Source organism: Condylura cristata, unplaced genomic scaffold (genome assembly GCF_000260355.1).
Source record: "Condylura cristata isolate star-nosed mole 26May11 unplaced genomic scaffold, ConCri1.0 scaffold00027, whole genome shotgun sequence".
NCBI lineage: Eukaryota > Metazoa > Chordata > Mammalia > Eulipotyphla > Talpidae > Condylura > Condylura cristata.
Window position 1 is genome coordinate 28,361,689 of NW_004567128.1, and position 12,958 is coordinate 28,374,646.

A 12,958-nucleotide genomic window follows, 5' to 3' on the forward strand; every position below is an offset into this window, starting at 1 on the left:
CATCTGAGCCAGAGAGCTGATGTCCAAGGGAACTGCTTCATTGGCTGTAGATTCAGCTCTTTAAATCATTCTTTCATTCTTCCTAGGTCCCCATGTTCCAGAACACATTACCAACCATCCTCCTCCCATACCTTCACTCACATCAGCCCTCCCACAACTTGTAAGTAGTTGAAATCAGTGCATTTGCAATACCAGCCCAAACCCACCCTCAGCCCCACAGAGCGAAGAGGTGCTCATCCTCATCTCTCCACTCAGGTTTTATTGACTGATGGAAACTACATCTTTGTCAGCCACCAGCTCCAAGGAGACAGCTCTGGGGACAGGGAACCTGAGATGATGCTAGATTTCAGCCTGAGAGCAGACACAGGATTCTAGAAGGTGGCCCAAGAGGGAAAAGAGAGGAATATGTGAAAAGGAGTTTGGGGGGAGGAGGGGAAGGTTAAGAACTTCCTCCTTCCTCCTACAACTCCCAGAGTTCAGGAACAACCCAGGCCTCAGCCCCTGACACTTCTGAACTCCTGCCCAAGAACGTGGAGTCAGCCCCTGATCTCCAAACACAGCCCAGCTCCTGCTGGCTGCCAGGGTCTTATCTCAGCCAGTCCAGACTCCAGCCCAACCCAGGAAAGAAGCAAACCAGAGAAGAGAGAAGGAGCAGTCGCTACAGGTGGCCAGTCTGATTAGGGCAGATGTAAATGCTGCAGCACAGTGGCAGAGGCTTTGTATAATGTCACAGCAGCAACTATTGCTAGAGTCTTCTGGGGGCCCAGTGGAGGACAGGGTTGCGGGGACCCATTTCCAGCAGTCAGGGAAGGGGAGAGTGGTGTTGTGCTATCTGTATGTTTTGGGAAAGGCAACCTGTCCCCTTAGCCCAGGCCGGGAGGCAGGTCACCTCTGAGGCCGCAGATCACATTCCAAGCTTAAGAACCTGGGAGCTGTTGAACCCAGTGGAGGGTGGGGATCTTCCCAAGAAGCCAGGTCAGAGGTGAGGGTTAGCGTCTCTGAACTCCAAACCTCTGTAGCCCAGCCAGAGTAAAGAGGAAGTCTCACCTCTCCTCAGGCCAGAGCTCAGGTATCAGTTGTGCCTGGGGGGGCCCGAGGGGAAGAGCATGCAGGAGTTCCAGTCAGGGGAGGGGCCAGTCCCAGTGTGCTAGGGCAAGGAGGCCAAGGGCCTAAGAAAGCCTGCTGCTTCAGCTCCCACCAGGAAAACTGTCTGGGTGGGGGAAGTTTCCATTGCTGGGCTACTTCCCCACCTGGTGGGCCATTCCATGACATTCGTTGCATAGTTCTTAGTGGGAGACAAAAGGGGTGCCCAGGCCTACCCCTCTCTGCCTCCACAAAATATGGCTTCAGAAAGGAATCCCCAAAAATGAAGAGGGCACTTCTCTTCACAGAGAAGAGATCTTGACAGTCTCAGGGAGGAGGCAAGGGGTTCCCAGGCTGGAGTTCCTGAGGGTGCTGCTGGCCCCGCCACCACCACCAGGGGAGGAAGGTTGGCTCTCATCAGGGGTGTTGGCAGGAGGGGTAGGGATACTGATGATGGCAGCCACGAAGTCCCGGCTGTCGCAGTTCAGGTCAAGGCTGTCATGGGGCTTGGCATTGAGGCTTGAGCGGCTGTGGATCAGGGTGGGAAGATGGAAGGAACGTTTTTAAAATGTCATCTGAATATCTTTCACAGCAATCATGGTATTTACTTTTGTCTCTTGGGTGCCTAGCACTGTGCCAGATGTGTCCCTTGTACCCTCAACTGTGGTGCTTACTAAGGGCTCTGGAGTTAGAGATTCCTGGGTTTGAATTTGGATCTCATTTTAACCACTCTAAACCCTGTCTTTTATCTCATCTGTAGCAGGATAATAACACCATTTCCTACCTTGCAGGGTAGTTGAGGAGACTAAAGAAGGTAATAAATGATACAGAGTATCTAGAACAGAACAGCACAGCGTACACAAGTCAATTTTATCAATTACAGTTACTCTTTATAATGCCAAAGTCCGTACAGTAGTCTGAGATCTACATAGTCTGGTTCCCATTGCTTTGCTTTCTGATTTTATCTCCTATCATTCTTCCCCTCTCACCCTCCAGTTGACTCACACAGTGGCTTCCTGGTAATGTCTCTAAGAAGGCAGATCCATTCCCACCTCAGGGCCTTTGCACAGGCTGTTTTTTCTTCCTGGAAAGTTCTTCCTTTAGGTACTGCCTTTAGATGACGTATTCCCTCGTCTCCAATGTCTCAGCTCATATAGTCACCTTAGCAAAGCCTCGCCTGAGCACACTATTAAAACCAAGTCACACCCCATACTTCACTCTTTCCCCCTTCTCTGATTCATTTTTCTTCTTGGCACTTGGCATAGTATGTCGTCTGTGCAGTTGTTTATTAACTGTCTCATCCCATTAGAATGTAAGCTTCAGGAGGTTGGGGATTTCTGTCTGTTCTGTTCACTACTATATCCAAAGTACCTACAGCTGTGCCTGGAATATAGTAGGTGCTCAGTAAATGTTTGTTGAAAGAATGAATGAAGGATGAGGATTGCCAGACTAGATAAGCCCAAGTTCCCAGCATGGAGGGGTTTGGGCCTGAGCTTGACTTGCTAGGCCCTGAGTCTTGAAACCTCATGTTCTCTGGTTCAAGCTCTGAGCCTCTCCAGGTGTGGCCAGCAGGTGGGGGTGGGGGTGCTCACCTCTGAGGGGCAGGACTCCTCCGCAATCCTGCCAATGTGTCCAGCTCCTGCATGCTGCCACGGCTGACCGAGGCGGTAGAATTGGCAAGGCGGATGGCACGGCGCTTGGCTCTACGGGGACAGCAAGAGGACAGCAGGCTGCCAGGCCCCACTGGCTGGGAGGACACAGAGGTACTGCGGCTGGTGCGGCCACCCAGAGAGACAGCGCCTAGGGCCTCGCTGAAGGTTAGCTCGTCTGTGAACTCATGGCACTGTGGGCAGAAGGGAGGCATGGTCACAGGCACCCCACATGAGCTCTTCTCACCCAGGGCTTTTGCTCAGTCTGTCCCTTCCTCTCTGGAAGTTACTCTCTCTGCCCTCCCCTTGCCCACCCACCAAAGCTCAGAACAATTGGGGCCTCTTCCAGGAAGCCCTTGGTGATTTGTACAATTAATAGCATGCTTCCCATCCCAGGGAGGGAGCAGGTTTGGCAACAGAGGGGCTCCCTTCATTCTGCCAAGCACCTCCACGCAGGTCTCACCGTTGTCTTCTCTAGACAATGTAGCAAGTGGTGATGTTGCTGTTCAAAAGCAGAACGATTCCTGATACACAGCGCCTGCTCTTCCCCACTGCCACTGTCCTGGAGTGGACAGAGCAGAGTAATGAGATCAGCACCTCCCTCCTCCCATCACTGCCACCCCCCAGCCCGAACCTGGGCTCCTACCTACCTCAAGGCCCCCATTCAGCTTGTACTGCAGGAAGGCATTGGTGGTGCCACTCTTTGCCAACCGGATTCTTGCCAAGCGCACCTTCTACAGAGAAAGGAGGAAATAGAGGGTCAGGTAGGTAAACCAAGAATAGACCAACTTGGGATGGGGGAGCAGGAGGTGTACTGTGACTGAAGGTGCTCTTCTTACCTGCTGTGCTCGGCGCTTGTCGGCACGCTGGTTCTGGTGGTAAATGCGGCTAAAGTTGGACACAATGACTGGCACAGGCAGGGCAATGACCAATACACCACTGAGTGAGCAGATGGATCCAAAAATCTTGCCAGCAATGGTGCTGGGCACCATGTCTCCGTAGCTGGGTTGGGGGAGGTAGTCCAAGGTCAAGAAAAGTGCCCGCTACCACTCAGTCCCCCACTCCATCCCATCCAACCCCTGTGACCCTGGCCAGGCACCCAAACACTCTGAGTCTCTGTTTCTTGCTCTGCAAAATGGGACCATGACCTCTCTGGCCACCAGTGGGGGTCAAATGAGAAATGGGTCTGTCCCTCAGCTCCCACCATCTGCTACCCCCATCCAAGCTGCACATTGGGCATCTGAATCAGCTGGAAATCTATTAATGCCAAACATAGGGGGAAAGGAGGAAGTGACAGGCAGTAAACATAGCCTCCTGGGGAGAGAGTCCCATCACCACAGGCCAGCTGAGGGTCTCTGAGCCCCAAGAGTAGTACCCTGCTGCTTTTGCTTGTACCAGTCTTACTTTCTCTAGTGGAACCCCTTGTTAGTCCACCAAGGGAAGCCTTGAAACTATCCTCATATGAAAAAATAAGGGAGAGCCTTGAAACTCCCTCTTCCTTTCTTTGTGCCACCCTCTTCCATGGAGAATGAACTGAGACAATTTTACCAACTTGTTTCACAATCAGGGAGGTTCCATAGCTGACTTGCTTGAGACCATATAGCACTCTTGATCTAACCACAGGACAAATCAGATTCCCCCCATGGAAGCACAGCCTCTGCTGTCTTCAGCGTTTAGGCCTTTGCTTGGGCTGTACCCTGATGGCCCTCAGAATGACTTTTCCTTAGTTCTCTATTTTGACTCATTTGGAGTCTTTCTAACTTGGTCATTTCTGGCCCTATGAAGTGTCATCTCAGATAATGCCCTTGGCACTGAAATGTGGGCAGCCACCCACCCTTCCAGGGTTGTTGTGAGCCCTGAATAGGGTAAAAAGCATCAAAATGCCCAGTTCCGACCCCTTCTCATGGCTCAGGATTTGTCAGTCCAACCCTAAACCTTCAACCTCAATTAATTTCTATTCCATAAAAACTCACATTAATCTTTCTGTGTCTCTACTAAGGTACTAAGCAAGCCCAATTTAACAGATACTGAGCAGCAAGTGTACATATAATCTCAGAGGTGGAAATTCAGAAAAAGATTACAGTATTTGCCCTCAACAATGTCTTTAAGAACAACAGGGGTTAGTGATTCCACTGGACGCTTTTATCCCAACCGTTTCCACTCGAGAACTGGCAGTAAAACAAAAATGCTGAAAATATCTTGTTCTGGGGAACATCAGGGAATCACAAATCCACAGAGGTAGTGTCCCACACAGCAGATGATTCTAGAGGGTTGGAAGACATGGGTCATCAAGATGGAAAATGGGGTGATAGCCAATACCTATTTACCCTGCACCAGAAACACTCAGAGAATGTTCACAACCACGCTATCATTGAAAACCCTCTAGATGACGAAGAGATCATCATTTCTCATTTTACAGAGTGGAAAACAGGCCTGGAGAAAACAAGGTCAACAGAAAGGGCAGTTAAGACAATCTTTGAGCCCAAGTCTGCTGACCTGGAAAATCAAGGCATTGTCAGAGCTGGGAGGGATCTGGAGAATTGTCCAACTCTCTGGGATTTTACTAATGAGCAAACTGAAGTTCAAATTGCCAGAAATCATTTCTCTGACCTTCATAATTTTATAAAAGGGTGAGTGTAATCGACTGATTGGGCAGCTCCCAGCACAGGGTCTGCACTCACCCAAGTGTGGTCATGGTGACTATTGTATACCAGAAGGCCGCAGGGATGCTAGTGAAGTTGGTCTTGTTTGTACCCTTCTCTGCATAAAACATGACAGTGGCGAAGATGATGATGGCCATGGTAAGGGAAAAGAGGAGAAAGCCCAGCTCAGAGGCACAGCTCTTGAGTGTGTAGCCCAGAATCCTCAAGCCCTGGGAGTGCCTGGAGAACTTGAAGATGCGAAACACCCGGAATACACGCAGGGTGACAAAGGCGCCCGACACGTCCTCTTTCTTGGGCACGAAAAGGCCGATGTAGTAAGGCAGGATGGCCACCACGTCAATGAGGCTCATGACGCTCCGCAGAAAGCGGCATCGGCTGGGGGCGGCAAAGAGCCGCAGGAGGTATTCGCCGGTGAAAATGAGCACGCAGGCCGTGTCCATGCAGAAAAAGGCCAGTGGGAAGCGATCGCCGCAGGGCTGTTCCCCCGGGAGTTGGCGCGCAGGGCCACGGCAAGGGATGGTCTCCACCACGTTGGCGATGACTGACACAGCGATGAAGAAGCCAGTCACGTAGTAGAAAACCAGGGCCGCAGTGCTGGTGTGCGGGTTCTCGAAGGCCCGCCAGAGCCGCTGCCGCAAGGAGCTGCCCGCCGGCAGGGCTGGACTGTCCCCGGCCTGCTCGGCTTCTTCATCCTCCGCCAGGCGCTCCGCGTTCTCCTTCTTGCGATCCCGGTACTCCTCGAGGCAGCAGTCCCCGATGAGCTCAGGTACCAGGCCATAAAAAGCCAGCTCTTCGTCAAAGGCCTGGATGCACTCCTGCCGCGGGCAGTGCAGGCGGCCCGTGCGGTAGAAGTTCAGCACATGCCGAAACATGTCCGGGTCGCGATCGAAGAAGTATTCACCCGAATCCGCGTCATAGAAAAATTCCTTCTCTGAGCTGCCCAACAGAGTGTCGGGGTAGCGGTCCAGAGTGTTCTTCCAGGTCTCAAAGCGCCTTCCGCTGACGTTCACCACCAGAACCTCATCCCCTCGGGAAGCCTTCACCCCTGGTGCTGGGGGCAGGGGCTGCTGGGCCAGGGGCAGCCAGCCCACGGCGGCCGCCCGTGCAAAAGGCAGCCATGTGGCCACACCTGCTGCCATCTTGCCTCGCCCCAGGCCCAGGGAGGCTGGGGGGGTGGGTTGGCCTTTAGGGGAATATGGCTGTCTCCAGGGTGGTGGGGGGCTTGGAGAGGCCCTGGGCCACTCGCACAAAGAAACGGAGGGTGTCTAGAGAGGCCAAGAACAGCCAGGAGGAGGAACTGTAGAGAGGGGCAGGGGCTTGGAGGGCATTTAAAGGGTCTAGGAAGGACCTGGGGGTTTCTTAAGAGACCAAGCAGGGGCTAGGCTAGGGCATGGAGAGAAGCCAAAAAGAGATGCCCAAAGATGCCAAGAAGGATCTCAGGGAGTGTTTTGAGAGACTGAGATGACTCTAGAGTGGTCAGTATGTACCAGAGATGTCTGGGGGTTCCTCGAGGGGGTAGGAAGTAGTAGGTACTTGTCCACACTCTCGAGAGTTCTGAGAAGAAGGGACTAGAACCCTTTAATTGGGCTGGAGAGGGGACTGGGGGCATCCAGAGCGGTGGAAATGGGACCTGAGATCTTTGAAAAAGGCTGAGTGTCTGGAGGGGTGGGGTGGGGGGAGGCTGAGCAAGGTGGGGAGGGTTGTTCACACCCTCAAGATTTCTGGGGAACATATAAGGGGGTTGGTGACCCCTCGTAGATCCAGGAAAGGGTTTGGTGCATCCAGAGGGGTGGCTATGGAGCCAGGAGGTTGTAAAGAGGCTGAGAGGTGTCTTGGGAGCCTTGAGCTGCCAAGAATAGCCTGGGGGGTGGTGTCTACACTCGAAGGAGTTCTGGGGAAGGTAGGCAAGCTGGGGCCCCCTAGTGGGGCAGGAGAAGGGAGTGGGGTACCTAAAGGGGTAGATCAGGTGCTGGGTTATTTTTCAGAGGCTGAGGGGTATCTAAGGAAGAGAAGTATGTGGGGAGGGAGGCTGAAAGAGCCCGGTCCACACTCTCAAGAGTTCTGGGGGCAGGGAGAGGAAAGGGATCTGGGGAATCCCTTAGGGCTGGGGCTCAGTTGGAAGGAAGTTGGGCATAGACCCAGAGCACCCAGGGGATCTAATAGGAGATAAGAGGAGGAGGGGGTCTTCCCCAAAGGGGCTTGGAGAGGGGGTGGGGTGCCGAAAGGCTGTTGGGTGTGTCTCCGGGGAGGGGGGGTACTGGGCCTAGCAAGAGGCAGGTTGGGGAGGCTAGGATAAGGCTTGCGTCCCACTGTTGGGGGCTGGTCTGGGGAAACCACACCCCGAGGGGCTGGCGGTGTGTGCTGGGCAGCGGCAGTGGCAGCAGCGGCAGGAGGAAGAGGAGAAGCAGCCACAGCCAGGCCCGGGAGAGAGGCAGGACAGGCAGGGGGAGGGGGCTGGGTCCCTGGAAGGACAAGGTCCAGCAGGACCCCTGGGGACTGTCCCAGGATGGGCTAGGGCGTGGGGGCTGGACCAGAGAAGGACAAGGACAGCGCTGTTGGTGGCCCCCTCCCCCGCCCCATGGGGCCGTCCTCACCTGTGTCCCCGCTGCAGCAGCGGCAAACAGCAGTGGGGCTGGGGGTACCAAACACCGGAGCTCCTGCCCCCTCTGCAGAGCTGCCCGAGTTCTCCTCCTCCTCTGGCTCTCTCTCCCCGCCCCTCTGAGCGTGCGGCGAGATGGAGAGAGAGGCAGGGAGGGGCCTCGTGGCTCCCAGAGCCCCCTCCCCGAGGACAGCCAGAGAGGGACCCTGGGGAGACTCCGCCTCCTATGAAGCTGGTTGGGCCTCAGTCGCGTCATCTGGAAAATGGGGGTGGCAGGGAGCTTTGCCAGTTCTCCCCACCTCCTTCCTGGACTCCCCCCTCTTCCTGCCCAGCTCCTACCCCTCTGCCCCCAGAGGCCCCCACCCCCACCCATCTGAATCAGCAGCACTTAGCAGAGCGATCGATGGGGAGGCGGCTGTTAATGGCCCCAGTAATGGCCCCAGAACAGAGTGCCATGGGGAATGATGCAGCTGCTGTGTCCCCTCCCTGCCCCCCAGGCTGAAGAAGGGCTGAAGCGAGGGACAGGGGATATGGGAGGTGTTTCTCTAGATGGCCAGACCCCCAAAGCTGCCCCCCACCATGGGGACTAGAGTACAGCTCTAAGGAAGACTTCTACTGTGGGACTGTAGCAACATTCTCTTGTTTGGGGATGTGAAATGGGGGGGTGTTAGGGGTGTCCAGATGGGGACAATCCAAGTCCCACTCCCAGGCCAGGCAGGCCTGGCTCAGAGGCTCTCCTTCATCTGCCCACAGCAGGTACTTGCCAGTCACACATGCCCTAGAGGGCTCTGCTCCTGGAAGCTGCAGCACCAGCATTAGGTGTGGTGGGGATGGGTCCAAACCCCAGCTTTGTCACTTGACTTGTGTCGATGTGCAGGTGACTTGCATTGTTTCCTCCTACGTTAGGCACTAGGTAGGGAGTTACCCCAACTCCATAGTGTTATTGGGAGCATCAGATGGGCTGATATGAAAGGGGACGGCACGGGGCATAGTGCCCACACAGGAGGCTTCATCTTCAGTCTTTAAAGCTGGGTACAGCGGGGAAACTGTGATACCAGCTAGGTTTAGCCTTTCAATATTTACCTACCCATGTAATCTTCCATTTGACCACTCATCACACTCCTCATTTATCTATTTTTCCTCCGTCCCACCCACCCACCACCCACCTACCCAACCATTCTCCCACCTATGCAAATATTTGTTCTTCCCACCCATACAGTCCATTTAGTCATTAATCCACCCTTCCACTCACTCATACATCATATATTCACCCGCTCCCACCTAACCGTTCAACAATCCATCCAGATGTATTCCCCCCTCCGGCCACCGATCTATCTATCCATATTCCTGCTCGCAATTTATTCACTTACACTATACTATTCCCATTCTTCAGCTGATCCATATATCTGCCCACTCATCCAGCCACACGTTCCCCTCTCCATCCATCCACTTAACATTCCCACCTGTCCACTCTCGACCCATCCATCTATCCATTTAGTCATCAAATCACCACTTCATCTGTCTGTGCATTTCCCAACCTATCCATCATAGGTATCCATGCAACTTTCCACTTATTTATCCATCAGTCCATTCAACCACTTCTCCATCCTTCCATCTGTCCACTCATGCACACCCACGTCCATCCACCCACATACACTATCTGCAGCTATATCTGCTTCACTCAGTTTGAGGGGCTGGTGAACAGTAACTGGAGACAGCCTGGGTGAGGGTGGGGGAAGAATAAAGTTGCATCCAGAGACCACCCTCTTCATGCCAGAGACCTCACCACCCCCCAGCACATCCCAACTGGTTGACAAGAATGAGAGCAGACAGTCAGTGGGTGGGCCTGTCTGGCCAGATGGTATTTTGGCTACACAGCCTTTACATACACACATGTTGCTAGAACGCTGAACATGGACCACGCCCCACCCAAAATCCCCAGACCCAAATGCAGAGTAGCCAGGCTTCCAGACATAAATTAAAAATAAAATAAAACTAAAGAGTTGGTCTCTGGGAGGGAGGGAGAGCTCATGCAGAGATGAAGACAAAGCCCCCTGGGAGCCAGAACCAAGGAGGAGAAATCCCTGACCCCCCCTCAGGCTCTCCACTCCCCAGGGCCCTCTGCCCTAAGACAGGGTCACTATATCAGTCATCAGGCCTCCGACCCTTTTATGTCCAGTCTCCCAACTTATTTGATTTTTGCACTGGCCCCCATTCTCCCACCACAGCCCAAAGGAATGGTGTCCTGAGGGCTGGGGAGGGCTGGGGAGGGGTGCAGCCCCTTTAGGTCTTTAGCTGGCTTCTCCAGGTTCTAGGTCTGAGTCAGGGGATCCCACGCATTCCTTGCTGAGCCGCACAATTTCCTGGGATAGAACTTCCATGTCCTAAGGAACAAAGGAGCCATCAGGAGCCAGAGAACAGACAGACAGGGGAAGCTCCCTCACCAATTCTGAGGTATTATCCTTCCCACCCCATTAATCAAGGCCCAGCTATGTCTTTCCTGGACCACAGAGAGAATTGGAAAAGCTCACAGAGCCCTCAGCAGCAGGCTGAGTGCAGAAAAGGTGGTGTCAGAGGGGCGGGGAGCCTTTGAAGGGAGAGCTGTGCAGATGGGGGTAGACCACGTGCCGTGCAGTATGTCAGAGGGTATAACCCCACGCTCACCCTTCAGTGGCAACACTGGGGTAGCAGGATGAGCAGATGGGCCTGTGGATATGCACGGTGGGTAAACAGGTAGGTGTGTGAACTGCTTAGAGGACAGGAGAAGCAGCAGGTCACTAGGTGGGTGAATGAGAGGGATGACTGGTGAGAAGGTAAGAGAGAGCTGCCCCGTCAGGAAATGGGTGGAAAGATGACTGGATGGGATGGGCAGATGGGCAAATAGTGGGGTAGGTTGATGGGAGCGCTGGGTGACTGTGTATGAAGAGATGAGCGGGTGGCTGCAAGAACAGAGGGGTGTGGCAGTCGAATCTGGAGTCGGCTTGTTGATGGAAGGATGAGAGGACAAGAGGACGGAGGGGTGGCTGGCGGAGGGGGTGGGTGGATGACCTGGGGGCAGTGTGGCTAGGCAGGCAGGTGGCTCGATGGATAGACAGAAAGGCTGGCGGCCACACACACCTTGTGCAAGTGCATATTCTTGGTGAGCTGCTCCTCCAGCATGTTCTGTAGCTTCTTGTTCATCTCTCGAAGGTTCTCATCACCTGGCTTCACTAGGTCTCTCAGGACGCTGCCCAGCCCACTGCGATCTGTGTGGCCTGCTGCCACAGACACATCTGCAAGGGCCCAGTCTCGAGAGTCACTTCCTCGGCAGAGCCAGGAGGGATGGACAGAGAAGAAAAGAACAAAGAGCAGGGGAGAGGAGTAGAGGGAGAAGCTGGGACATGGAGGGGCAGAGGCTTTGCTGTGGGAAACCTGGCTGTGAGTGCGGGAAATAAGTGACGGAGCTGGAATGAGCTGGTGAGAGGTCTATAGGGCTGTTTGTGGAGCGCACAGCACACACTCAAGTCTCAGCACATGCCATCGCATTATTCTCACAGATAAAGAGAAAACAGGAAGAAGAGAAGGTTTGGAAAGAACGAAAGAAACAAAAGCATGGAGGTGGGGGAAGAGGAGAGAGGTGGGAGAGGAGGAGAGGACCAGTGCAAGGCAGTGGAAAATGCAAGGATCCCAGAAGGGCAGACTCGCAGAGAAGGGCAATTTCCAGGGGTGGAAGAATATAGGCAGAGAAGGGGAACAGTGAGACAAGATGAGGGCATGGGGCAGAAAGAAGAGACAAGGAGAAGAAAGGAGAAAGAGAAGGGCAGACGGACACGCTACGGACAGGGGAGTGAAGCAATGACAGGGACACCGAGCGGGGAGGAAATAAGAGACAGAACAGAGAGACACAGGCTGGTCCCGCTCTCCCCTCCACCAAGTCAGTCACTTGGCCTTGTTCCAAGGTGAGGAGAGAAGCGCAGGACAGCGGGGGCAGGGGGCACTGACCGATGCGGCTGTCCATGACGTAGGTCTCAATGATGGCACTCTTCCGGCAGAGGTCCTCTGCCATGGAGGCGCTGCTCACCTCCAGGTGCTTCACCTGTAGGGTGGCCCAGCCCTCCTCAGACCCTCAACTGTATGCATGTTCACACATGAGGGTTGGTCGGGCAGACCCACCGCATATCCCACCACCCCCTGAGGGCACGCCGGGGTGGGGGGTGAGCAGGCAGACAGCACCTTCTCCTCCAACATCCATTTCTCCTGCTGTGTCTCTGCGAGGCGCTGAAAGAGCTCAGCCACTTCCTCATCTGACAGCTCTGCGGGCCGAGGGGGCTGGGCCTGAGGACTGCTGGACAAGGACTGCAGGGAAGAGACAGACCAGCCCAGCTCAGCGCTGCTGCCCACCGCAGGAGTCAGGGTCTGAGAAGAAGGAGGTTGGGGAGAGACGATGAGCCTGTACTGGGCCTGTGGACAACTCTGGACCCCTTTTTACCTAAAGGGGGCGAGGGGGACATTCGCCACCACACTGTCGTTTACTGAGAGGGTAAAGGGAGGAGCCGACAATATCTAACTTCCAAATAATAACAAAGAAACAAAAATAAATAAAATGAAAGAGAACAACAGTAATAAGGAAGCTCCAGCTTCTAGGAGACGGGGAAAACTCGGGAGAAGGCAACAGGACCAGTGAGACCACGTGGGAGCCAGCAGGAAAATTTGAAGGGAGAGACATTTTCTGGTCTCTTCTGCCGCTTTGGGGTCATGAAAACAGGGACCACACTAGATTCTAGCCCCTTAAGGGACACAAAGCAAAGAGGTGTAATGTGGGTACTGAAACTGCTGGCTTTCATCACACCAGGACACAAACAAACATTGGGGCCAACTAGAGAAATCTGACTAAGGTCAGAGTACTAGGTGACATGAAAACTTACCACATTGTGAGGGTAGAGGTCAGCTGAACAAAAACGGGTTAGTTAGGATCTCCTTGAGGT

General features: G+C 54.0%; 2 protein-coding genes across 3 annotated transcripts in view; both read right to left on the reverse strand.

Annotated features, from left to right (window-relative positions):
- Positions 1-239: 239 nt before the first annotated feature.
- KCND1 (potassium channel, voltage gated Shal related subfamily D, member 1) lies at positions 240-8,170 on the reverse strand. Its single transcript, XM_004690022.2, has 6 exons — positions 5,414-8,170; positions 3,572-3,734; positions 3,383-3,466; positions 3,196-3,294; positions 2,676-2,926; positions 240-1,611 (listed from the first exon to the last, which is right to left on the reverse strand). Exons 1-6 carry the CDS (start codon positions 6,532-6,534, stop codon positions 1,386-1,388), a joined length of 1,944 nt encoding a protein of 647 aa, XP_004690079.1. The 5' UTR covers positions 6,535-8,170; the 3' UTR covers positions 240-1,385.
- Positions 8,171-9,827: 1,657 nt separating this feature from the next.
- Positions 9,828-12,958, reverse strand: part of GRIPAP1 (GRIP1 associated protein 1) — a 22,592-nt gene continuing 19,461 nt past the window's right edge. Inside the window, exons 23-26 of one of the 2 annotated variants that reach the window (XM_004690023.2) lie at positions 12,207-12,329; positions 11,976-12,069; positions 11,112-11,266; positions 9,828-10,378 (exon numbers count right to left, since the gene is read on the reverse strand). In XM_004690023.2, the coding sequence (XP_004690080.1) occupies positions 10,286-10,378; positions 11,112-11,266; positions 11,976-12,069; positions 12,207-12,329 (465 nt within the window). In that variant the 3' untranslated portion in view covers positions 9,828-10,285. Of the gene's footprint in view, positions 10,379-11,111; positions 11,267-11,975; positions 12,070-12,206; positions 12,390-12,958 lie in introns of both variants that reach the window. The other variant, XM_012730345.1, reaches the window with a different exon arrangement.

Bases quoted from the DNA above. Each gene is read 5' to 3' on its own strand.
- KCND1 (XM_004690022.2), bottom strand. From the start codon at position 6,534: ATGGCAGCAGGTGTGGCCACATGGCTGCCTTTTGCACGGGCGGCCGCC. The intron at 3,735-5,413 runs GTGAGTGCAGAC...CCCCCAACCCAG, and splicing joins GTCACCATGACCACACTTGG to CTACGGAGACATGGTGCCCA. The intron at 1,612-2,675 runs GTGAGCACCCCC...CCTGATCCACAG, and splicing joins AGGAGTCCTGCCCCTCAGAG to CCGCTCAAGCCTCAATGCCA.